The sequence below is a fragment of the Schistocerca cancellata genome, chromosome 4 (genome assembly GCF_023864275.1).
Source record: "Schistocerca cancellata isolate TAMUIC-IGC-003103 chromosome 4, iqSchCanc2.1, whole genome shotgun sequence".
Lineage (NCBI taxonomy): Eukaryota > Metazoa > Arthropoda > Insecta > Orthoptera > Acrididae > Schistocerca > Schistocerca cancellata.
The window spans coordinates 641,451,027-641,478,388 of record NC_064629.1 but is presented as its reverse complement, the minus strand read 5'-3'; the positions used below and the strand labels follow the sequence as shown (position 1 = coordinate 641,478,388).

At 48.4% G+C, this 27,362-nt stretch overlaps 1 protein-coding gene across 1 annotated transcript in view; it reads left to right on the top strand.

The window, feature by feature from the left end:
• The first annotated feature begins 3,091 nt into the window (after positions 1–3,091).
• The window catches only part of LOC126184360 (uncharacterized), a 48,213-nt gene continuing 23,942 nt past the window's right edge, over positions 3,092–27,362 (top strand). Inside the window, exons 1-2 of the mRNA XM_049926740.1 lie at positions 3,092–3,313; positions 3,348–3,549. Of these exons, the coding sequence (XP_049782697.1) occupies positions 3,092–3,313; positions 3,348–3,549 (424 nt within the window). The remainder of the gene's footprint in view (positions 3,314–3,347; positions 3,550–27,362) is intronic.

Here is a 27,362-nt window from a genome sequence, read left to right as displayed (position 1 = left end):
TGTAAAATGACTCTTAGTGTTCATTAAAAAATGACGATCATTCCACTTGGGACCTGTGGAATGGTACATTAGCTTATTTGTTTTAGTTGTAAATATTTGTCATGTATTGTTGTTTTTCTGACATGTTCCACATCCTGGAGGACCTCCTCACTATGGATCAATTGGAATGAAAGTAAATCTAATCTAATCTAATCTAATCTAAAATGAAACACAGTGGCTGCAGCTTAGCCAGTCGATCATATGACTGATTTCACGGGTATCCCTGCCTTCGACAGGTAGGTCATGCTCGTGCCCACACTGAAATGGTGGTGGTGGTAGGATGTATGGGACAGGCATTGCATCTAGGTCTGTTACAGGGATATGAGCAATGAGGCAAGGGGTTGGGAGCAGGCATTGTGTGGGGATGGACGAGGATATTGTGTAGCTTCGCTGGGCGGCGGAATACCAAATTGGGGAGGGAGGAGGATAGTGGGTAGGACATTCCAAATTTCAGAGAGGTAGTTGAAACCCTAGTGGAGAATGTGATTCAGTTGTTCCAGTCCTGGGTGTTACTGAATCACAAGGGGAATGCTCCTCTGTGACCAGATAGTAGGACTTAGGGAGGTGGTGGGTGACTGGAGAGAGAAAGCACAGGGGATCTATTTCTATATAAAGTTGGGAAGCTAATTACAGCCTGTGAAGACATTAGTGAGACACTTGGTGTATTTTGAGAGGGATTGCTCCTCACTAGAGATGCAACAGCCACCAGTGGCTAGGCTGTATGGAAGTGAATTCTTGGTAATAAATGGGTCGCAGCCATCAAAGTGGAGGTATTACTGGTAGTTGGTAGGTTTGATACGGACAGATGTACTGATGTAGCCAATGTCGAGGAAGGTGGCTTGTTGGATTGAGGAGGACCAGGAGAAGCGAATGAGGCAGAAGGTGTAGAGGTTCTGCAGGAATGTGGATAGGGTGTCTTCACTCTCAATCCAGAGCGTGAGGATGTCATCAATGAAACTGAACCAAATGAGGTGTTTGGGATTGTGGGGTGGTTAGGAAAGATTCCTCTAGATAGCTCATTGATAGGTTGGCATAGAATGGTGCCATGGGGTTGCTCATTGCTGTACCCCAGATTTGTTTGTAGGTGATGTCTTCAAAGGAGAAGTAATTGTGGTGAGCATGTAATTGTCCATTGTGACCAGGAAGGAGGCTGTTCATTTAGAATCCATCAAGCACTGGGATACCTAGTGTTCAATAGTGGCTAGGCCATGAACATTAGGGAAGTTAGTGTAAAGGGAGGTGAGGTGGCATCAATAGTGATGAGCAAGGGACCATATGGTAAAGGAACAGGAACTGTGGAGAGTTGGTGGAGGATGTGGTTGGTATCTTTTATATAGTAGGGTAAGTTTCAGCTAATAGGCTGGTGGTGTTGGTCTACGAGAACAGAGAATCTCTCAGTGAACACACAGTAACCAGTCACAATGGGGCACTCTGCATGGTTTCATTCATGAACAGAGAGGGGGCGAGAGAGAGAGAGAGAGAGCCCCGGGAGAGGTTCTAGGATGTGCCTAAGACTTGAGGAGAGATTGGAGATCCTGCTGGATTTCTGGAATGGAGACACTGTTGCAGGGTTTGGAGGTTGGCGAATCTGACAGCTGGAAGAGTCCTTCTGACACATAATCCTTGTAGTTCAAAACAACCATGATGGAGACTTTGTCAGCAGGTAAAATAACAAGGTTGGGATCAGTTTTAGGTGGTCGATTGCAGTTCTGCAGATGTAAAATTAGGTTGCAAGTTGAGGGATTTGGGGAATGTTGGTGAGGCAAGATTTGAGGTTAACAAATTCTTGAACGTTAATAGGGGGTGATGTGGGGGCACTGGGGATGGATCACGGTTGGAAGGAAAAGCGAACTGAGTCGGGCAAGGTTCAGACTTAGGTTAAGACTGATTGGCGAAAAAGTGTTTCCACTATAGGGACAGGAAGAAGGAGAGAAGGCCTTTAACAAGTCCAGTGTGACAATTTGGGAGTGGGGCGAAAGGTAAGGCTTTCAGAAAAGACTGATACTTGTGTTGGGCTAATGGTTTTGGAGTGTACAGGATGGCAGCCAGTCAAGGAATATTTTAGGGAATTGGTTTCAGAAATTTATTTCAAAGGCCCAGTGGAATCTTGACAAGTTTTCTCCAAGAGTAATTCACGCCGTGTCTACGTGACACAAGTCGCTTATCTTACAAAACCGAGGCAGTTCTGTCCAGTTAAAGCTGCTGACAGGAGACGCCCTGAGCCCTCTGCTGAAACTGCTAGCGAATTAACTCCATTGGTTTTTGCCAACAGCATGCACGGGATACCGATCTCGTCTGTGGATGCCGGAGCGTCCTGCAGTGCAGAACACATGTGCTTCTCTCTCTTGTAATCCAGACCTAGAGCAGAACAGACGTCTTTTTGAAAGGCAGAGACTCTGCCTCTGCTTTTCACGACCGGCCACCAACGTAAGTTAACATGAGCAGCTTCCCCTTCGATTGCTCATTTTAATTAATTGTTCAACCTAGACTGGCCTAAACCTGCTAACTTCTGATCCTAGGCCCGCCTTTTGTGCTCCATATATTGAAATATATCCTCTTTATTGTACTTAATTCCCTGTTTTGTCATTTAACGGCAGCCCCGGATGGCCACTATCAGATCCTGACCGCTCGACCTCCGGCACACTGCCGCCACGAGGCATATTTAACAACCTTCTTCCCCCTTCCGTGCCATTTTATACATTAACTCTTGTGTCAGAATTTTCTCTCCCCATCCCCAAATCACGTACTCTTTTACATTTGGTGTCAGGAGTGGGACGTAACAATTATATGCCCCCTTCCTGGCATGAACTCTTTTACAATTGGTGACCAGAAGTGGGATGTTAGCGCCCACATAACTTTACATTGGTTGCAGAAGTCCCTCGTAAACTTCCCCTAACTGTACAATTGGTGTCAGAAGTGGGATTCGTTCCCACCGTTCGGTTCACAGGGTGACCGTTTATTCTGGTTCATGTTTGACATTATGTGGTCGGTCAACATTTGCCGCTGTTACTCGTCTACGAGCCGAGCCTGGGTGCCGCAGCGCGTAGGCTCGATGTCACGCCAGACGCTGCGTCCGCACATACCACCCCCTAGGGCAAAGTCTGCCTGCGTCTCGCCGAGCGCAGCACCAACACGTGCGCGCCGGACATCCGAGCCGCTGCCGTGGCATCCGTGCAGCTGTTCACGGCCGGCGCGGCTCCCCTGCCGCTGCCGCCCGCCCACCTCCGTCGCCCCTGATATTTGCCAGTCCGCCGAGAAGTGCCCCACCGTGCACGTGAGTACTGCGTGCGGTCTGGCCGCGTTTCAAGCTTGCAGCCAGCCCAGACGTCAGCGTCGCGGGCTCCGCTGTTGTCGCCCACCTGCCACCGCGCTGCCCAGAGGCGCCGCCCAACGTTCGCCGCCGTTCAGTTTCCCGCTGTCGTCTCCGTTTGGGTCCTGGAATCAACGCCCGGGCGCGTACTTTCGCCGCCGTGCAGCCACCCGCCCCGCCGCCACCGTCTCTTCTGTACTGTGAGTGTTGATGTATACTGAAGCATTTGCAGCGATTTATCCAGAGAAGATCTCCGTTATAGCATAAATTTTGCGTCCATAATACAGTTACTGCCTGTGTATTTGAAAAACACAACTCTGTTGTGAAGAAGTATGTCATGCTTAGTTGTTCTGATGAAATCGTTTTTAAGATACTCTTTTTGTATAGCTTTTAGTTAATCTCCAGGGATCTGCAGCTTGCACAATGTGTTTGGCAAGCACAGTCTCCCAGCCGTTCATGGCATTTTCTTCCGTTTAATTTTTGTGTCATGGTCAACTCTTTTCTTCTTTCATCTTTCCTATAAGCCTCATTTCTCCACCCTATAATGAAAATAGGTTCCTTCGCCTTGCTCCACAGACGTGAGCGCTTTAAGGGCTCTGTAACACCCTGTGCCGTCATACCGCGTCTGCAAGGTTTCCGAAATCGTTGGTGCACTAACGCAGGCATGAACTTTTTCTATCTTCATTTTCTTTCCTTTCTCGTCTCTCTGCATCCTCCTTCCTGACCATTTATTCTTATTCTATCCATGCCTTCTGTTTTTCGTAAGTGGTAGACTCTTGATTGGTTAACTCAATGCATGAAGTACGATTATAATAATGGCGTGTGACGGGTAGACCGCTCGCCTGGTGCAAGTCTTTCGATTTGACGCCACTTCGGCGACTTGCGCGTCGATGGGGATGAAATGATGATGATTAGGACACCACAACACTCAGTCCCTGAGCGGAGAAAATCTCCCACCCAGCCGGGAATCGAACCCGGGCCCTTAGGATTGACAGTCTGTCGCGCTGACCACTTTTTTCCAGCTCTTTTTTTTTTTTTTTTTTTTTTTTTTTTTTTTTTTTTTTTTTTTTTTTTTGCTGGTAGTGGACCGGTGGGGGCTCGGGGGGCAAAGTGGGCAGGGGTCGAAACCCGAGGCCTGGCCACTGTGTCCCCCTCACCACCACCGAGCCTGTGGTGCTTAGGGAAGTGGGAGACACAGGAATCAACAGAAGTGGCAGGCGTTTTTTTTTTGCATGTGTTTCTGTAATATTCACTATTATCATGAAATTATGTGAACACATCGGAGAAAGAGAAAAAGAAATATAAATTCTGGTTAAAGAAAAGGAAAAGCAAAAAGAAATAAAATCCGCGCAATCTGCGACGCGCTCTCCCATCCGCGGAGGTCAGAAGTAGAATCGATCGTAGGCGGTTTAAACTCAGACACCGCCGTGGGAGGAGGGGTAGGTGCCCTCTGAGCCAGGCACCCCCCAACTCAATGAAGGTCTAACAAAGACCGCTCCAAGATAGTTAGCAAATAATGTTCGGTAACGTGGTGTGTTTTCGAGAGCTGCATGGGCTGTTCGTAAATAGGTCCAGAAGTCGAGGCGGGATTTAGGTCCCTCATGAAAGAGATAAGCGACCGCCCACCCTTTGACCCACGTAATAGCGTGACATTTGGCGGCGGAAAAATGTCTATCCTCCGGGTATAGAAACATTCGAGGTTCGATTGTGTCTGGTGGCACCCGGAGATAGCAGGCAATGATTTGCTGCACGAAGCGCCATACATCTTGCGATGAGGCACATGTCAGACGGTGTTCATCAGTGTCCAGTTGCTGGCAAAGGAGACAGAGAGGGGATTCTGACAAGCCAATGTTGTGCAGTCGCTGCTTCGTGGCAAATTTCCTGTTGGCTATGTGATACCACAGTGCCCGGACGTTCGTAGGGAGGAAGGGCTGGTGGGCGGTAGTCCACACTATGGGCCACTGGATGGAGGGATGTTTGGTCTCCATCACATTCCGGGGAACACAGCGCAGCAGCAGGCTGTAAAAATCCTTAGTCCTGGGTGGGCGAGTATCTGGGAGACTGGTATGTATGTAACTGTAGCCGACGAAATAGGTCGAAATATGAGACAAATGAGGCACGATATGGCCGACAGACACCAGTGGTGAGGTGGAAGCAGGTAGGAGGACCTCAAGCAAGCTGCGTGTTAGAGATGTACCCTGGCCCATCCACTGTTTTCTCATGGTACTCATGTACAAGGCTGCAGCTCGCATACGGACATTGACGAGCCCGACGCCACCATACCGTGAGGGCAGGGTAAGTGTCTCATAACGGACTTTAAACATGGAACCAGCCATGAGATAATAGCCAAAAGCCGCCTGAAGGTTGCGCCCAATTGCAGTTGGCAGAGGGAGAACTTGTTTTTTTTTTTTTTTTTTAAAAAAATATCTTTTTTAATCAAAACCAATATTATACAATCTAACCCACCACCTAAAATCATTAGTGGGTCGAAATTAGACACAATATTACATTAGCAGCATTTACTACATATTCTATATTCTACTGTTTTATTAGCCACAGGAAGTTAGTTTTATCTATCTATATGATCTATGGGTATCTTTATGATTTACTGTTAGTCAATAATGCCATCAACTCTAAGCTACTCTACTACTAACAACTACATCCTGCAGCCTTACAGGTGTGCCAGTATATAATATAAACCTACTATTTCATGGCCATGCCCACCGAGCTAATCCCAGTGGGCGTGCCCCTGGCACTGGGCTGGCCTTACCGTAATCGCTGCAGGTTTAAGAAAAAGAATTTCCTACGATCTACTTCTACAAAGAATAATAATAGTTTTTTATCAGTCATAGTTGGTGTGCTGTAGTCTCAAGTCGGTGTGGTCGCACCCTCCCCCTGGTCCTGGATGCGTCGGATCCCGATCGTCATTGACGGTCGGCCAGTACACACCCTGGCGGTATGGGATGGTGCGTGATGTCAAGTTTTGGTTTTATATTTACTCGATCTCCCTTCTATATTCCCTTAGGACCTTGGCGGATACCTCACTAGCCAGTTTATCGATGATGGTGAAAGTGGTAGGGTCTCGAATAAGTTGAAAGGTATCTGTGTTAGGCAATGAGTTCCGTAAATTAGCTGCAACGTCGTCGAAAAGCGGACATTCGTAGACTACATGATCCGGTGTGCCGATTTCTGCACCACAGTCACACGATGGTGTCGCTCTTTTCCCAAACCGGCATAGATATGCTGGGTACGGGCCATGCCCAGTGAGGAAGTGCAGCAGTCCCTTACTTGGCTGGAAATGTTTCAGCCTTAATCTTTCCTGAACGTTTGGTAATAATCGGTGAGTCCTTCTTCCTGTTTCATCCCCATCCCAGATTTCCTGCCAAAGTTCTATTCCCCTTCTTTAAATTGTTATTTTGTCCCCCACTCTGACCCCCATAATATCCCTGGTTTTTCCAATTTTCCCCTTTTTTACCCAATACCATGCAGCCTGCTCCCTGATTTTCACATCAAGGGGGCACAGGCCCATGAGTATCAGTAATGCTCCCCCTGGTGATGTCCTATATGCCCCCACTGATCGTAGTATCATGTTTCGCTGCACTCTCCTCACGGCCATAGCAGGAACGACCCTCGAGAGTCTGTGGGCCCAGACCCCGGACCCATAGGCCACGATGGAGACAAGGATGGTATTATGATAGAGTTTGATGAGGTTCGGCGGGAGATGAAATCGTCTATGGCCTATGGTGATGAGATTGTTTAACACTTCTATCGACCTGTGTATTACTACCTCAATGTGTCTGGCAAAGCTCCATTTTTCGTCTAGCGTTACTCCTAGATATCTAGCCTCTCGACGACGTATGACTGGTGTGCCATCCATCCTAACTGTGGAGTTTCTGACCAGTTGGCCCTTTAGAAGTAGGTAGGTGGATTTGTTTGGTGCTACTTTTTGCTTGGTTCTATGGCACCACTGTGAGAGTAATGTCATGGTCCTCTCGATTTTTGGTTCTAATTCCTCTCGTCATCAGCGTAAGCTATCACCTCTAGCACATCTGCACAGCTCTCCAGGGTCTCAAGGAGAGGCTCCATATTGATATCCCAAAAGAGTGGCCCCAGGACAGAGCCCTGTGGACACCCCTTTGTTATCTTCTTGCCCACTCTTCCGCTAGGAGATGATAGCCAGACCTCCTTATCCACGCAATAGCTCCTAAGACACCCATATAGCGGCCCTGGACACTCCTTCTCTCGCAGGCAAGAGAAGAGCGAAGGCCACCACAGGTTGTCAAAGGCGCCACTGATGTCCACCACGATGCCAACTATGTACTTGTGTGTGGACGACCCACAGACCTCAGCCGCCATGGCGATTGCGTCAGACGCAGAACGCCCTGGCCTAAAGCCGAACTGCCTGCTGCTCATTCCACAAAGCACTCGGTGTGCCATCAGCCTGTCAGCCAGCAGCCTCTCCAGCAATTTTCCTAGCAGATCCAACAGACATATGGGTCTGTAGGACTTGACCTCTTTTGGATCTTTGTCCAATCCCTTTTCTATTATCACCACATTTGCTTGTTTCCAGATGGTGGGAAACTTTCTGAGGCTTAGGGCCTCGTTGTAGATTCTAGCTAGAGGTGTTACTAGTTGAGGAGCAAGGTATTGCACCACCTCCACTATGATGCCGTCTGGTCCTGGGACTTTCCCTCTTTTAAGGGCCTTAATGTGCACCGCCACCTCGTTCTCCGAGAAAGGGTACACCACAGTATTGTTTTGGCACTCTTCTTGCTGAGCTTGCCTAATTAGGCCTTGTTCTTCTGTATCCTCATTTTCCGTGTCATCCGGAAGCAGGGACCGGAGAAGGACTTCAGCAAATGGTTCAAATGGCTCTGAGCACTATGGGACTCAACTTCTGAGGTCATTAGTCCCCTAGAACTTAGAACTAGTTAAACCTAACTAACCTAAGGACATCACACACATCCATGCCCGAGGCAGGATTCGAACCTGCGACCGTAGCGGTCACGCGGTTCCGGACTGTAGCGCCTAGAACCGCTCGGCCACTCCGGCCGGCGGACTTCAGCAGTTTCCTGCCATGTCCCTGTCATCTGATTCCCATCCCGGATGGTTGATAGTACCATGGGAGACCTGATTTTTTCCCTAACTATTTTATACGGGATGCCCCAGGGATCTGTAGCCAATTGGCTCTGGACATACTTCTCCCAGCTTACCAGTCTGACCCTTTTGAGCTCTCTCTGGAACTCCTTCTTGGCACTCCTGTAGATTTCTAGCCATCTCTGTTTTTCTTCCCAGACGACACTTCGCTGGTAGTACCTCCTCGCCCTCCTGACCGACTGACGCATCTGCCCTAGTTCAGCTGACCATGGTGACGGGGAAGCCGCTACGGCCCTTCTCCTAGTTGGTACTTCAGCCTTAACCACTTTTGTGATGGCACTAACCAGATCTTCAGCATGCCTGTCGACATCTTCATCACCCTCTGGCCATGTTGGGGGAACAAACTCTCTTGCAAGGCGCTCCCAATCAGTTTTGTTGTAGTTTAGTTGAAACTCCCACCCTATGTCCCAGTGGCACTCTTTGTCGGTGAGCTCAAATGTGATTAAATTATGGTCACTTGTTGTTACTTGGTCTCTTACCATCCAGTTGTTCAAGTGACCAGCAAAATTTGGCGAAATTAGTGTTATATCAATATTAGTTCCTTCTCCTCCTCCGCCTGTGTAGGTGGGGGGGTTCCCGGCTCTATTTGCAACCAAGTACTGTAATGACATCACTGTTTCCTCCATCTTCTCCCCTCTGCCGTCCCGGGTGCCACTGTGCCACAGGGGGGACTTTGCATTGCCACCACCACTATCTTTCGGCCTCTTAGTGCTGTTGTGACTCGTATTAGTTGATCTAAATATGTCTCAATGTCATCACCATATTGGTAATACATACACTCCTGGAAATGGAAAAAAGAACACATTGACACCGGTGTGTCAGACCCACCATACTTGCTCTGGACACTGCGAGAGGGCTGTACAAGCAATGATCACACGCACGGCACAGCGGACACACCAGGAACCGCGGTGTTGGCCGTCGAATGGCGCTAGCTGCGCAGCATTTGTGCACCGCCGCCGTCAGTGTCAGCCAGTTTGCCGTGGCATACGGAGCTCCATCGCAGTCTTTAACACTGGTAGCATGCCGCGACAGCGTGGACGTGAACCGTATGTGCAGTTGACGGACTTTGAGCGAGGGCGTATAGTGGGCATGCGGGAGGCCGGGTGGACGTACCGCCGAATTGCTCAACACGTGGGGCGTGAGGTCTCCACAGTACATCGATGTTGTCGCCAGTGGTCGGCGGAAGGTGCACGTGCCCGTCGACCTGGGACCGGACCGCAGCGACGCACGGATGCACGCCAAGACCGTAGGATCCTACGCAGTGCCATAGGGGACCGCACCGCCACTTCCCAGCAAATTAGGGACACTGTTGCTCCTGGGGTATCGGCGAGGACCATTCGCAACCGTCTCCATGAAGCTGGGCTATGGTCCCGCACACCGTTAGGCCGTCTTCCGCTCACGCCCCAACACCGTGTAGCCCGCCTCCAGTGGCGTCGCGACAGGCGTGAATGGAGGGACGAATGGAGACGTGTCGTCTTCAGCGATGAGAGTCGCTTCTGCCTTGGTGCCAATGATGGTCGTATGCGTGTTTGGCGCCGTGCAGGTGAGCGCCACAATCAGGACTGCATACGACCGAGGCACACAGGGCCAACACCCGGCATCATGGTGTGGGGAGCGATCTCCTACACTGGCCGTACACCACTGGTGATCGTCGAGGGGATACTGAATAGCGCACGGTACATCCAAACCGTCATCGAACCCATCGTTCTACCATTCCTAGACCGGCAAGGGAACTTGCTGTTCCAACAGGACAATGCACGTCCGCATGTATCCCGTGCCACCCAACGTGCTCTAGAAGGTGTAAGTCAACTACCCTGGCCAGCAAGATCTCCGGATCTGTCCCCCATTGAGCATGTTTGGGACTGGATGAAGCGTCGTCTCACGCTGTCTGCACGTCCAGCACGAACGCTGGTCCAACTGAGGCGCCAGGTGGAAATGGCATGGCAAGCCGTTCCACAGGACTACATCCAGCATCTCTACGATCGTCTCCATGGGAGAATAGCAGCCTGCATTGCTGCGAAAGGTGGATATACACTGTACTAGTGCCGACATTGTGCATGCTCTGTTGCCTGTGTCTATGTGCCTGTGGTTCTGTCAGTGTGATCATGTGATGTATCTGACCCCAGGAATGTGTCAATAAAGTTTCCCCTTCCTGGGACAATGAATTCACGGTGTTCTTATTTCAATTTCCAGGAGTGTATTAACTAGATGAATGACTCCAACTGGAGTCTGGAGTTCGGTTACAATGCAGTGTTCATTTGAAAGATGAGCGAGCACAGTGGCTGTAATAGCTTTATTTATTATAGTGGTGGCTTTAGGGTCATCTCCAAAGGAAACTATTTGCCAATTAACGCTAGCGAAAGCTATGTTACCTGCAAGAGAGTATGGCTCCTGTAGACAGAGTACGTCGAGACTCATCTCCTCCACCACCCTTCGGAGCTCCTGCATGACTAATCGGCCGTTTGTGCATTTAGTTGTCCTAGCTGTATTTTAATGGTCATGGAAAATATGTGTGTACATATTGTTCTGGAAAGGTCTTCCTCCAGTCATACGCAATCCTAACATTGGCTAAGACAGCCTGATTGTAGATCTCGTCTAGATCAAATTTTTCGTTTCTTCTTTGAAAAACCTTTTTGACCATGTCACGCAGGGCGCCAAAGTCAGTGGGGAGATTCATGGTCTTTAACTGTCTTCTATCGACAGCCTCCATGGCCGAGAAGGCAACTCTACGTCCATACTGGTGCCCTACCCGTACTATGTGTCTTAATGCTGTGGTCAGGACAGCCGGCTTCTCCAGACGGGGAAGTTGTAAGGCGTGTTCTAGATTTGGGTAGATCCTGATGGGATCCACCTCTAGACGTTTAACTAACGATTGGTCAGAAGTAGGTGTGGTTATCGTGCTACTGATTGTGTTTACTTGAAGTGGTTCTTCTGATGTGGAGCTGTTTCTTGTGGCTTTTATTTGGCTCGCTGTTGCAGGACGCCTGACTTCGGGTGCCCAATCTTCTGGCGGTCTCGACTTCCGGGGCGAGGGGAGAGCGGCATCTTCCCGTCCACACAGGTCCGTCTGGACGGCCACGTCTACCATTCCTGGTTTTTCAGTTTTACTGCCTTCAACAAAGGTTAAGAATTGAATTTAGCAGCCCTAGCTGCGTCTCTGCGCCTCTTCCCTGGAGCTTCCTTTTTGGCATTCTGCGCACAGCTGCGGCTTCAGCTATAATCAATTCTTGATATGTGTCTTTGCTCCAACATCCTATAGGTTGGGCAATTCCTTCCTGAGGCATTGCATGTCTTTTTGCCTCTCTTTACACATAGAATGCAGATTCCAGATTTGGTGCAATTTTTTCGTATGTGATCTTCCGCTCCGCATCTGGAGCAAGCCGGCTTCCGGTCACAGTACATGTGGATATGATCCAAGTCGCCACAGTTGTGGCAGCGAGGCACCACCAAGTACTCCCGAACGTTGATGGCATGAAATCCAACGTATATCCTACCCATAGATGTAAGCTTTACCCACATAGATCCTGTAACTTCTGCTACATGGTGTACTGTTTGTCTGTCTCTTGTTCCTGTCTTAAATTTCAGTTTAAAATCATTTCTGAATTGTTCATCGGTCATATTGTCAAAATTTTGGTTCTTTATCGTGTCGCACAATTCATTGTTGTCCATCGTAACCGGTACATCATACGTGATTACGAGTGGATTCCTCTTCTTTGGGGGTTCACACCTGACTGCCTTGCACAGATTTTGATTATTTAAAATTTTGTTTTTATCCTCCTCAGTTGCCACATCTACAATTACGACATTTTTTGCTGCTTTAACTTTATTTACCTTTATTTTATCCTTGACTGGATTTACCATAGTGGTAAAAATCTCCTGGACCTTTTTGGTGTCTTGTCCGGGCAGGGGCCTTAAAAAGCCCGCCGTGTCCGGCTTCTGTGTCACTTTCGCTATCGTTTCCCTGGTTGTTTGGGTTTTGGTGGCAGCCTGAGCCACTACACCTGCCCATGTCTTGGTCGGTTGTCTCCTAAGGGTAAAGTTTTCCCGCTGTAATTCTACAACTCGCCTCTCAAGCCTAGCATGAGCAATCGCCCAGGAGGCCAGTTCATTTTTTATTTGCAAGATTGCAGTTTGGCTAATCTTACCGTTTTTTACGTTGGACTCCAACAGTTGTGTAATCCTGTTGTGTCTCTCCATTACGCTCTCATCTATTTCCTCCATTTGCCCCAATGGGTCGGGAGCAGAAAGCATCGAAGCCCGCGTAGAAGCACACGAATCGCTTGTCTCTGGTTCGGCCATGATTAGACAAGCGAAAAAAGGGGGGTTGGGAGCCCGTCTCTAACCCCGGACCGGCTCCACTGGCATGGGGGGGGGGGGGGGGCGACTAAAATGCAGCTCACCCACCAACCTCGTCCCTAGGTCAAGGGCCTCCCTGAGCCGCCGAGTTCAGCACACCGTTGCCAGTGTACTGGTCCCCTTCAGTGGCCTCGTCACCGACGATTTCTCCCAGTGTTCATCGGCAAGTGCACCCCGCACTCCGGAGAAGTGGATGCACTTCTCGTCCTTCGCCGCCTACTAGCCCGATCTCCCACCTATAGGCCAAGGACCCACTCCTACTCAGGTGGCGGGCCGGTCACCCAGTCGTTCGACGGTCTGGACCCAGCTAACCTGGCCCAGGCGATGTCACCACCCCCTGGGTTTGGCAGAACACGCCCCGGTTACCCACGGGTGCGGCGAGGCACACTTGCCGACTCGCGCCGAGGTCCCACGCCGACAAACGAGGTCGCCGGCGTGCAGAGCACCAGCTGGTCTTGTGCCCTGCGAATTGAGGGAGGGACAGTTGGTTAGTCCCTCAGACACAGCTCCCCCTGTGCCACGCACCCTTCGCTTTCGCCTTGGGTTGGGGGCGTTTAACGTCCTACCTTGACGTGAGTTTAACGTCCTTCCTTGACACAACGACAACCGTCACCGTTCCACAGCTCGGAGGTGTTATGAGGATGATGACGTGATAAAAATTATGGTATGGCCCAGGTCTTATATTGTGGAGTTTGACATCATCGAGACGGTATGGCACTCAAACCCGAGTTACATTCCCCGGAGGGCCTCCACACATACTGGGGGATCATGGCCGACCATGTCTCACCCACCGCTTTTGATAATTCACGGTGGGCCAGTGTGGTTCAGTGAGGATTGCACCCAGTTAAGGGCTAGCCTTTTAACGTCATGCATTGACGGCCCTTCCCGTGTTAGCTTCACCCCATCTAAGGGGGTTACTGAGCGCCGGGGCCACGTCAAGGCCACGGGATAGGACATTACGGTCCCCGCCCCACTCAGGTTCCTCTGGGCCACAGAGCACTTCAGACATTCTGAAGATTTCCAGGAATCAGAGGGTCTCCTGGCGGTTTTAACCCAGTTTCGGAAGGCAACACACCTTCCCCAGGTGGCGCCACGCAGACCGCTTTCCCGTGCGCAGAGGGAGAACTTGCGCGATGTGGACCAATTTTGATGCCACATAAAGATTAAGAAACTCAACCCGTTGAAGTGTGTCCTGGCGGCGCAAGAGGTTCTGGCGGACGTCGTTGCGGATGACGTGTAACAGACGACGGAAATTCGTTGCCGCTGTGCGTGTGACCGTGGGGGTAAAGGTAATGCCCAAGTACCGGAAAGTCCGCACAAGCGGCAGGGGTGCCACTTCACCCTCCTGGAGGCCTCGTTCATTGTGCATTGCAGAAGATTTGGAGACATTTGTGGCACTGCCAGCGGCAGCCCCATAACGGGTAATCAATTCGAGGACCTCTCGAATCTCAGAGCCGGAGGAGGAGTTCATCAGCATATGCCCGACAGCGAAAAGTGTGTTGGCGTAGGGTGAGGCCAGAGAGCTTGGTCGTCAAGCCCCGAATAAGGGGCTCAAGGGCAATGGCATACAGGAGGGTAGAGAGGGGGCACCCCTGCCGTATCGAACGGCATATAGGTACCGGCCCTGATAAACGTCCATTGACTTGGACACGTGAACTGGCACTGTCGGAAAGACGCCGGCTGACGTCGAGAAACGAAGGGGGGATGCCCATTCGGGCTGCCACCGAAAACAGGAAACGATGACGCACTTTATCGAAGGCGCTGTCAAAGTCTATAGCGACGACCGCTGCACGAAGTCTGCAGAGCGCCGCCATCGCAATTAAGTCGCGGCATTCCCCTGTGGCAGTCTGTACGTTAACCTGTCCTCCAGGCGTCATTTGCTCTGGCGAGAGGATATGAGGGAGTATTGTTCGGAGCCGCATTGCCAATAAGCGCGCGAAAATCTTGTAATCGGCATTGAGTAGGGTGAGCGGTCTGTAAATTGTGACCATCGAACCACGGGCTGGTTTGTGGACTGGTATGATGATGCCCTCAGCAAAGGCGGGTGGGATTGCTTGGTCAGATGTCATCAGTTCTTGATACATAGTCGTCCACCGTGGTGCCATGAGGTTCCGAAAGGTACGGTAAAACTCAATCGGTAAGCCGTCAATGCCGGGCGATCTGTTGACAGCACCCTTGGCGATTGCATTGTTGACTTCGTCTCGCGTGACCGCCACTGTCAAAGCATCCGCCTCCGTGTGGGGGAGGGTGCTCGTGACGTAATGCAAAATGGAGTCGTCTGCTGCAGTTTCAGCGTCTTCTTCACGATAAGGACGACGGTAGTGCTCGACGAATGCGTGGACGATGTCATTCTGAGTGGTCACCTGCGTGCTATGAGGTGTGGTCAGAGTGCTGATGATCTGCCGACTACGCCGTCGTTCGTCGGACACTATATGATGCATGGATGGAATTTCTAAATCCGCTTGATCGCGTCCGTATCACGACCCCTTGCAGTTTCCGGCGTGCCAGCGCAATTATCTTCACCTTAGTTCTTCGCCGTTCCAACTGGTTGTCCGGGGTTGGCGGTTGAGCGTCCAGATTTCGGAGAATCGCATAATAGAAGTCAACAGTGTTGCGATGCCAGTCGGCCATGTCCTTCCCGTATCTCATCAGTGTCCTCCGGATCGCCGGCTTGGTGCAGTCCAACTACCATGTCAATGTCGAGTGGTAGAGGGGAAGGCGTCGTTCGCAGGCTGTCCACGTTTCAGTGACTTGTTGGCGACATGCCAGGTCATGCAAGTGTGAAGTATTGAGTTTTCATGGCGCACGGCTGCGCCATACTGATTGCGGCGGAAGGAGGACCGTACAGATGTAGGCGCAATGGTCGGAAAAGACCAGCGGCCAGCGTTCGGCGCCCCGTATCGCAGATCTAAGAGTTTGTGAGACATATATCCTGTCTAGTCGGCTTGCGGAATGACTGGTAAGAAAGGTATGGCCAGAACGGTCGCCGTGTTAAACTTCCCAGGTATCATGAAGCAGGAGGTCTCGCACCACTATACGTAGTTCCTGGCATGTAGTATAGTGGGGAGTCTGATCTTTGGGTTGCAGAACGCAGTTGAAATCACCTCCTAGTAGGCAGTGGTCATAACGCCCTAAAAACAGGGGAGCGATTTCCTCGGAATAAAACTGGGCTCTTTCATGCCGTCGGTCGGTGCCTGAGGGAGCGCAGACATTAATGATGCGTGTCCCCATGGCAGTGAGTGCCATGCCCCGAGCTGATGGAAGGGAGGTGACATCGGTCACAGAAATCCCGTGGCGGACGTAGATGGCCACTCCGCGGCCCATAGGATCACTCGCGGAGGCGTGGGCGGTATAGCCACTGATATCCGGGAGACTAGCCAAGTGAACTTCCTGCAGAAGGGCGAAATCAATATCCGAAGCCCAGAACATCTCCTGCATAAGGCGGATTTTCACCCTGGAACGGATGTTGTTGATGTTGATGGTTGCTATCCGGTAGGCCTGGTGTCGGACTGCTGGAGGCTGGTCCACTTCGCTGTCCGCGCAAGGGCGCGGGCGTTGCAGCGGAACGTTATCCCGCTGGCCCGCAGTGGATTCTGGGGAGAGTATGATTAGTGGTGCGGCCCCGACGGCGCAATGTCTCGTAACGGGTCCTGCTCCTCGACCTCCTCCACGTGCCACGCCGTGGAAGCGGGCACCGGTTTATCGACCATTTTGTCTGCAGAAGATGTTGTAATGGTGCGTGGTGTAGTGTCGCCTGTGATACGTTCATGGTTTAGTTCAGCATCAGCACGGGGCGCAGGCACACCGGTAGATGTCTCCGCGCTCATAACGTCTTCGTCAGCAGTAGCGGGTTCTGAGGCCTCGTGCTGGTCGACGGTTGCGTCCTCCTCGACTTGTAACGTCTCCTCTTGGCCGGAAACTGTGCGACGTCTTCGCTTGCGACGTTTCGGAGAACGTTGTTTCCTTGTGCGACCTTCCGTGTCCGACGACGGAAGGGAGACGCGTCGCTCTGGCAGAAAGGCCGCTGTAGGAACGATGAGCGAGTCGATCTCCATCGTGTTACCGAGGTCAGGGTCTGCGTCTGGTTGCGTCGGCATCGTCGGAGCGGTGTCGATGGCCTGTCGAGGCGGCGGGCCGTCCGAGGCGCTCTCCGTCGGTGTCTGGTCGGGCTCGTTGGTGGCGTCGTTTGTGGTGACCGGGCGACGTTGCAAAGCGGTAGGAGAAGCTAGAGCAGCGGCTAGGTCACCGGTAGCACTGTAGGGTGCGACGTGGGTGGTTTTTCGGCTGCTGGAAGTTGCGTAATACGCCGTTGTAGGCATTCGGATCTAAGGTGGCCTTCTTTGCCGCACCCGGAACAGGTCCGAGGCTGGCCGTCGTATATAATTATTGCAGTGCATCCGCCGATTTGTAAGTAGAACGGTACGTGGCTTCGGAGATCAATGGTGACCTGTCGGACCCCGTTTAGGACAGGATACGTCCGAAACTGTGTCCACTTCTCCGCAGTGTGGCCATGGACTGTGCCGTATGGGCGTAGTGCCGCGACGACTTCCTCAGCAGGAAGTTCGAATGGCAATTCGAAAATGCGTATCGTTCGCATACCTAAGGCCTGCGTGGTCGGCGGTTACCTCTCCCACATTGCCATCAGCATGACAGAAATGGAGCCCCTGTTTGGTCTCACGTAGGATGCGTTTGCACGCCGCGTCGTTAATGATTTTAACATATACCGTGCTGCTCACGATCTACAAATGTATGCCGATAATATCGGTCGCCGGGATCTTCACTTCCTCTCGCAGAAAACGCTCCACCTCGAGTGCTTTCGGTCGGGCATAATCGTTGCAGAAAGTAAATCGGAGTGTTGATTTACGGTAACGGTTCGCCATGGATCCTACAAGGTAAGCCGGCACTTAAGCAACGGCCGTCAGAATGTAAACAAGGCGAGCTCGCGCTCCGCACGCAGTCAACACGGACGCGTACACTCTGTTGCCCTGCCTAAGGCAGACTGCCGCTTTTTTTATTTTGTTCGTTTTCGTTCATTGCATCTGCTCAGTGCGGACGTCGCTAGACACCCGTTTCAGTTCGTTGTTGATTCATTAACTCAGTTTTTTTTATTACAGAGGGCAGCTAACCCTCTGACCCAACACGCTGAGTTACCATGCCGGCATATGAGGTTGTTTTATTGGGGTTATTGGTGAGCAGGCAAAACGTCCTGTGTTTGTCGTTTTAAGTGATGGTAAAAGGTCTGTTTTATACCATCACCCTGAGGTCAGAACAAAACGGTTGGCCAAGATTCACTTTACCATGCAGCGAGTTTCCAACTGAGACAATGTTTTTTAGTCGTCTAAATTGCGGCCTATGTTCCCAGTGAACACTTACTATAAGCAGAGACCACATGACGCAATGACGTGGACTGGCACAGCTGTCGCCTTGCGATAAGTCAGTCACCCCCCCCCCCCCTCCCCAACGCTACCACTTCTCTCCCTATTCTTCGTCTTGCCTGTCATAAATTAAGTCTAATCTTCATTTGATTTATAAGCCATTTATTGTATAAGTTTTGAGTGACCATGTACGGAGAGTATTAAATGTTTGAAGGTACCCTCTCCCAACTACTGTATAAGTATTTATTTGATGACATTAAGCTATTTTCCTTATATTCAGTTTTGTTGCAGAATTTTTGTATTGTTCTGTATTTCACTTTTAGATCTTCACTATTAATAATGATTTTGTTTTGCCTTTCGAAAGAATGCATCAAGTCTACCTCACAAAAGTTTTTTTACAATGCTACTCTTTACAAATGTACGCCGTTGACGTTTCGTTTTGTTGTCAGACCTAGGATGTGGAGCCCCTTCTTGCGGTGTCTATTCTATTTGTCTTTTATTGTTCAATAGACTGTGATACTTCGAATTTTCATCTGACTTTTGTAACTAATATTCCACTGTTCCAGTGCTTTGCAGATGTGCTAAGTCTACTGTCGTTTTAGAAGCATTTATTTTCGTATCCTTTCAAGCTGCCTAAGATTTAAAATAATTGCGAGTTTTTCGCTCTCATGCCCTCTAATCAGACTACAATTCCGCGTGGAGTTTAGAAGCAAGCGACCACCAGCTGATGGAACGCGAAACAGAAATGCATTGCCATAACAAAGCCGGCCGTTATGGGGTATCTTCCCGTGAGCCGCCATTAAGCTTGGTGGCGCTTTGCAATTCCGAGCCTCTTCCGAAGTATAGTACCACCGTACCATCTTCCATAAACCCTTAGCATGCCCGCTACGATATGCATTGTCGTAGAAATCCTTGCTAAATGAAGCACCCGAGTTATCTACTCAATAGAGAAGAGTTGAATGCCTCCTGAAGTTGAGAAGTAGTGCGCTACCCTCTCGCTGTAGAGCGGTAAGCGAGATAGAGAGTTCACCCAGACGAGCACAAGTTTCGTTATTGTTCACCCTACTTCCTACTTAGTAATTTATTGACGAAGTGAGGATGTTACGAGTGAGCATGGAAATTGACACTGCTACCATTTGGATACAGTGACCCACCGTGTATTTAGGAAAGGAGAGACACCCGTTTGTTTATGCAAACAAACACATCCATGATGTTACAAGAGTAAAGCTCCCGCTGAAATGAGCACTAGTTTGTTGATGTTTGGCACCCATGACGTGACGTCATCGCCCAAGCGCAGTAACGCGCTATTTTGCTGAAAATTTAGTTAGCAAGAGACTTCCACCCAAATGAATAAAAGTTTTATTGTACAATGTCGCAGTAGTTCGCGCCCTTTTTTTCGTAGCTCACCCTGTTACTTCAGCGTTTTCTGAATTTTGTGTTTGCTGAAAATCAACACTGAAATGCAGTCTGTCGTTCAATATCTGTTTAAAAATGAATGCAAGTATTGTACTAACGATCTTAACTGAGCCTCCTTAAACGTTTTTTACTGTGCCGCCATGCATTTGGTTTTGTCCTATAACAGTTAGGACCTCTTCATGTACAAATTTGGTGTTGCTCTATGTGGATCATTACCGGTGTTTGACCGTCTGTTAGCCAGCATTGTCTTTCTCTGTTTTAATGCATACTTTGCATTATACCGCCAGTACCCTCGCGCTTACCTCCCCGCTCTTTCCCCTCCCGAAAGACGCGCGTAACGCCTCCATCACCCTGCCACAGAGAAAGGCCATTAAAGTTTGCCGACGTCACACTCCCCCGCTGGACAAGCCACGTGCTCTTCTCCTGTCAGTCAAAGTTTGTTTAAAACAGCGCGAGCGCTTTTGTCGCACAGAGTCACGTTCTAGATGTGAACCACTTCGTATTTTGCAGACTGATTAAAAACTCACTGCGTTCTTTCCCCTCCCTTTATACGAAGTTTTATGAATAGGACGAGAATATTGTTAGTTGTTTTGTCACTATGGATGCACCTTTTAATTACCTTTTGTAGAGTTTTGCCTCTGTGTTCTCCATGCCTGTAACTTTGTTTCACAAGCCTATTTTATGCCATATGACCCTGATTTCATCCTTAAATCCAGTGTTTTGCCAGTATAAGAAAAGGCTTTGTACATTGCATTGTAACATGAGTTCATGTGGTTAAAGATTTTCATATGATTTGCGGAACATCATCTCTTCTGCTTGCTAACTGCACCATCCATTCTACTGGAATGTGTTAATATTTTGTAGCCTGTGAAACTTTGTGCAACTATTACCCGTAACTAATATATTGAGGATATAGCACAATTTTACGTTTGTTATCACTCTTTTTAAATGTACTTCACCCAGTTCTTACCCAAATCAGATGTTAACGACCTGCATTAAGCTGATTTATTATGTTTTTACCCAAATACTTCGATTACTATAGAATTAAATATTTTGTTATAAACGTGGATTGTCCGTTGTATTCTGTTATACTAATGATTTCAGTTATTAAAGGAGACATTATATATCTGCACAAAATTTGAACAGTTAATATTTTATTATTTTCTTAACTCATGAAATTTGATAAACTTGACTGCATATAAGTCCTCTCCCACATATATACAAAAAATGAAACCAATTGCAACACATCCCTCCCATAGTATTAAGGACCCTATTACGGCAAACCGTCTTTCCGGGGAGTCACCGACGCTCTTTTGTAAACAATGTTTGTTACCACTTCTCTAGAAAGGGGAAGGAATGTACAGGATGGCAGCCAGTCAAGGCATATTTTAGAGAATTGGTTTAAGAAATTTATTTCAAAGGCCCAGTCGAATCTTTCAAGTTTTCTCCAAGAGTAATTCACACCGTGTCTACGTGACACAAGTCGCTTGTCTTTCAAAACCGAGGCAGTTCTGTCCAGTTAAAGCTGCTGACAGGAGACGCCCTGAGCCCTCTGCTGAAACTGCTAGCGAATTAACACTATTGATTTTTGCCAATAGCATGCGCGGTATACCGATCACGTGCGTGGACGCCGGAGCGACCTGCTTCTCTCTCTCGTAATCCAGACCTCGAGCAGAACAGACGACTTTTTGGAAGGCAGAGCCTCTGCCTCTGCTTTTCACGGCCGTCCACCAACGTAAGTTAACATGAGCAGCTTCCCCTTCTGTTCCCCATTTTAATTAGTTGTTCGACCTCGTAGACTGGCCTAAACCCGCTAACTTCCGACCCTAGGCGCGCCTTTTGTATTCCGTATATTGAAATATATCCTTTTTATTGTACTTAATTCCCTGTTTTGTCATTTAACGGCAGCCCTGGATGCCCACTATCAAATCCTGACCGCTCGACGTGCTGCACACTGCCGCCACGAGGCCTATTTAACAACCTTCTTATTCCTCCGTGCCATTTTATACATTAACATTGGTGTCAGAAGTTTCTCTCCCCATCCCCATATCACATACTCTTTTACATTTGGTGTCAGGAGTGGGATGTAACAATTATATGCCCCCTTCCCGGCATGAGCTCTTTTACAATTGGTGACCAGAAGCGGGACGTTAGCGTCCGCATAACTTTACATTGGTTGCAGAAGTCCCTAACTGTACAGGAGGGAAGACTCTTGACTGTGTTTCGAGTCTGTTTAGATTCTGGGCTATGTATGGTGGTGGGAGGAAGTTTTTGAGGGTAGGGTAAATGTATTATGTCTGTTGGGCAGGATTTGTCAGCTAAGAGGGGATGTGGTGGAGGTCTGGAGGGTGGAATAGGTGGGAATGGAAGTGAACAGAGTGGAGAGTTTTTTGAGGTGGCGTTGTGCATGGTGCCCTTGTTCCTGGAGGGCAAGAGTTTGAGCATGTGAGATGAAATCCAGAATTTTGCGATTACACAGCAGGGGAGTTGTACAGATGGAGAACAGGTACTGGAAGGAGGTTTGGGCCTAATCGACATGGTTTTGTGGGACAATGTTGGTGAAGGTTAAGGACTGGCGGAATATGAACAAATGGACATCATTGAGAAAGGTGGGGCTGCAGCTGGAGATGGGTAATTTGATGGTAAGACCATCTGGGGGTATTCAATGAGCCAAAAAATAATGCAAGAATAACATGTGGGTCAGGGTTCTGGCTAGGGATAAGAAAAATTTTCTGTATTGATGTATGCGGAAGGAGCAAGGATCCAAGGTTGAGGATTAAAACGCTCAAAAATACATAACTAACGTAGAAATATGTGCAAAAAATACTCAAAAATACACCAAAAGAAATGTGGGAAAAATCACAAAAATGATGGAGTGGATGAAGTATGGGGAAAGAAGATGAAACCTGAGGGAGGTCTGAAATCGTCGTGAAAACACAATGAGATCAAAGATAAAAATAAATAATAAGATTGCCATGTTGGTTGCAGGTCTGCGAGCGGATATGTATGTAAAAATGGGACAGCAGATGTGTGTAGATCAGGTGATATTAGTATGTGTGAACTGGAACAAGAGGGGAGAAAGAGAGTGGATATTGGAGAGGAGTTGGTAGGAAGAGGCATAAGTTCATGTGACACAGGAAGGTATGGAAAATATATGAGAGTGATGCAGGACAGTGATCAGCTTAAAGGTCGAGGCTTAATAATATTTACAGGAGTAATGTGGTACATGAGATGCTGCACCAACAATCAGCATGGTCTTGTCATCATGTGTTGGATGTAGACGAGACAGTTGATAGACTGTGGCTCATAAGTAAGAGGGTGCAGTGTGGTTTGGAAAGCAACCTGTAGAACCCAGGAAATAAGAGAGAGGAAAGGATGGACACTGAGTATAGTAGCGTTAAAAAATAGTAACAAAGGAAAACAGTCATACCAAGAAGTACCATGCATACAGCCTAACCACCTGTGGCTGTCACATCTGTAGTGACATTCAGTCCCTCTCAAAATATATCAAGGGTCTCACAGAGGCCTTCAAAGAGCTTAATTACCCTCTCAACCTTGTACAGAAAGAGATCTCCCATGCCTTATCTCGCCAGTCACCCACCATCTCCCTAAGTCCCATCATCTGACCACAGAGGAGCAGTCCACCCAGGACTAGTGCAACTGAATCGCATTCTTCGCCAGGGTTTCGACTACCTCTCTGAAATGAGGACTGTCCTACCCATTATCCTTCCCAACCCCCTTCCCCCCCCCCACCCATGGTTGTATTCTGCCACCCAGCGAACTTACACTATATCCTTGTTCATCCTTACACAACCTCTTCTCCCAACCTCTTGCCTCATGGCTCATATCCCTATAATAGACCTAGATGCAAGACCTGTCCCATACACCCTCCCACTACCAACCTACTCCAGTCTAGTCACAAGCATCATCTATCCCATCAAAGGCAGGTCTACCTGTGAAACCAGTCATGTAATCTACAAGCTAAGCTGCAACCACTATGCTTCATTCTATGTGGGTATGGCAACCAACAAGCTATCTGTCCGCATGAATGGCCACCGATAAACTGTGGCCATGAAACAACAGGACCATCCAGTTGCTGTGCACGCTGCCCAACACAACGTTCTTCATTTTCATGACTGTTTCACAGCCTGTTCTAGTCTGGTCCTTCCTACCAACACCAGCTTTTCTGAATCGTGCAGATGGTAATTCAGCCTGTGATATATCCTACATTCCTGTAACCCTCTTGGCCTCAAGTTTCATTAGTCATTGTCCTTCATCCAACTTTCCCATTACCTGTTGCCAGTCCAGCACTACATACCCTTCCACTCCAAAAGTGCACCTACAGCCTTTTTATTTCTTTTCTGCTCCTCCACCCCCCACCCCATGCACTGTGTCTAACCTCCTGACTGCACCCAGCTTCCCTACCCTCTCCCCACCTCGTCCCTATATACTCCTACAAGCTGCATTTTACCATACCTCACCCCTACTGTGCTATCCCCTCCCCTCCTCTTCCTTACCCCACCACCCAGACTGCTTCTCCCAGCATGTGCAGTTGCCTGCAGTCTGGCCTTGGCAGCCAGAGATAGTGGTTATTTTCATGTGAGCTGCATTTGCATGTGTGTGTGTGTGTGTGTGTGTGTGTGTGTGTGTGTGTGTGTGCGCGCGTTTCCTCTGTTTCAGAAGAAGCCCTTCTGGCCTAAAGCTTATGTGTTTAGTAGTCTTTTCGTTTTGCCTGTCTGCGACTCTATATCTCCGCTATGTGGTAAGTAGCAGTCTATCCTTTTCATATTATTGTCACAAGTGTAATACTTTCACATTATTTGATTATTAAGTAGATAGGTATTTCTCATTTTCTTAATCAGGCATTACACATGTAATGATTTTTTATCAACCCTTGCACAATCGATCTTTGAGTTCTTTTTCCCGTTTACAAGAGCACGGAAGTACCTTCGTATATGGAAATTTCTAGAAGTGTTTAATGCCTTGTGGCACACTAAACATTTCGTAGACCCACCTTTTTTGTAAAAATGTGAGAGTCCTCCTACTACAGATTGTAGCGTGAAGACATTGTCAGTGTCACACATCTCTGGCTCGCCCTTCCTCCTATTTTACAGCACTGCATTTCACAATTTGGAGTTAGTAAGACGTCAGCTTGCACCAGGCTGCAGCTTGTGCCAGGCTGTCCTCTCACATTTTTATTCCTATTTAAATAATGTTTTGCATACATCTTGCCAACCACCGTCGTTTTCTCTTTCGATTTAGGTGATATATGCTTTCCTTGATAAATTTGTTGTCGCATTTAACTGCATAAGTTGTCAAGGGCAACAGTGCACCATATTTCAGTTCAGTTCTGATGCTGGGGAAACCTGCCGTTACCCGAGTGAACAATACTTTCTGTATCTTATTGCCTTTGGCTTTCGGGAAGAGACAGCCTTCCCTCAGAGCAGGCACAATAGTGGTGATTCAGAAACAGTTTTCTGTTCCAGCGGGAGTTGTGTTGGCAGAAGAGCCAACACCGTGTTACTAGAGGAGGCCGAAATGCACGCGTTTTAGCTCACGCAGGCTGGGCGTGCGGAGGGAAGAACTATACTGACGTGAGGTCTGGAACATGATAAGGAATTAGAATTCAGAAAGCGGACGTAATTAGTTTGATACTTAACTTTAATCCATTAATGATGAACGTCGCTCTTGACGGTACATGATTCACAATATCAATATCAATAGTAACTGAATATGGCACCTTGCTAGGTCGTAGCAAATGACGTAGCTGAAGGCTATGCTAAACTGGCGTCTCTGCAAATGAGAGCGTACGTTGACAGTGAACCATCACTAGCAAAGTCGGCTGTACAAATGGGGCGAGTGCTAGGGAGTCTCTCTAGACTAGACCTGCCGTGTGGGCGGCAATCACTGATAGTGGCGACACGCGGGTCCGACGCATACTAACGGACCGCGGCTGATTTAAAGGCTACCACCTAGCAAGTGTGGTGTCTGGCGGTGACACCACAGGAGTAAACATAAGTATGGCCCAGCCAACCTAACCAAGGACAAAAGGAAAAGGGTTTGCTAGAAGAGCGACCTCAGTGTCCTGTTCACGCAATTCAGAATAGAAAGCTACAGAATATGGAGAGGTGGAAACCTCTTGAGTTCCTATCCTGCTACAGGGGGTCTGGGTGACCACTTGCTGAAACTTCTGTTTCGTCTGGTTCCTGGACAACATTCCAAAATGCTGATATATTGTCGTAAATGACCCTGAGAAAATTTCCACTTCAGTGTTCCATAGTAAAAACAATCTAAAAATACCTAAATTCCTAGAAAACCCAGAATACTTGCCTTGCTGTGAGAATGTAGTTTTGGGCCTTTCCAAGCTGCATAAGCACATTTCAGATTGGCTTTCTGGTATGTTGATACGAGACAGTGGGCTCGATTCTGGTCACTTCATTGCAGGGACAGTTAGGTCTTCTCGGTGAATGGCGCTACAAAGTGCACCGATCGGAGTCACGAATGGTTGAAGGGAAGCGAGGAGTGTTTTTCTGAATGGACAGATTGCTGGAGACTCCGCGCAGCGTGCTACTCTCAGGACCACTGTGACTTCGGTCTTATGCCAAGTCACCAAAGTTTGATTTAGCAGTTCGTGGGACTTAGATAAATTTCTCATGATTGCATATCAGAAGATGGCTGCATCCCACAACCACAACACCCTGCCTTACACCAGCCAGCACTAACGCTCTCAGCAGCAAAGCATACAGAGACATCACACAGATTCATTGCAGACATGGTAAGCCCGCACTGCAATGCAATTGATCGATCACGAGAATTTCAGCTGTTTGAGGGGAGAGCGTTTCATGTCTATTATATAACTTAAGCTAATCACTTAATGTAATGTATGCTTCATGGAACTTTTTATATACTGCTTTCTTCTTCTGACACGTAAAACTCGGGGGAAAACTTAGCACCACAAATGTATCACCTTTGAAATAATGAGTAATTTCTTTGAGATCATGGTGACATGATATATCCTTCTTCTTATTCCATAGTGATGTCATGTATTCAAGAGAAACTATGGTTGAATTAAACTGCTAGGTCTGACAGTAATGGAATGTTTCTATTGTCCAGCAATACGCTGGTGGCGACTCCAGTTTGTCTTCCTGAATAATTTGGCTCAAATGGCTCTGAGCACTATGAGACTTATGGGACTTAACTTCTGAGGTCATCAGTCCCCTAGAACTTAGAACTATTTAAACCTAACTAACCTAAGGACATCACACACATCCATGCCGGAGGCAGGATTCGAACCTGCGACCGTAGCGGTCGCACGGTTCCAGACTGTAGCGCCTAGAACCGCTCGGCCACCTCGGCCGGCCTGAATAATTTGGTCTTTTGTCAAGTCAATATCTAAAATAATATATTTGTTATACATTATTCTTGGATTTACAAATGTATACTGTTAGCACATCAAATTTTATGATTCAAGGGTTTATACTACCATACAATTAAACTGCCAATGCCCTTCAACCATAAACACTTAAGTGCAGCCCCATAATGAAATCGGCATTTAAGTTAACGTTTCCTGCAAGCGTCGCAGTTATTTTGATAGTCATTCTTATTGTTTTGTGGTTATATGTTACCCCTTTCTGACCTGCAATGGTAGTACTGGTAACTGAATTTATTTGCCTACCCACGGAGGTTTGTAGCAAGTTGCCAGCTGTATT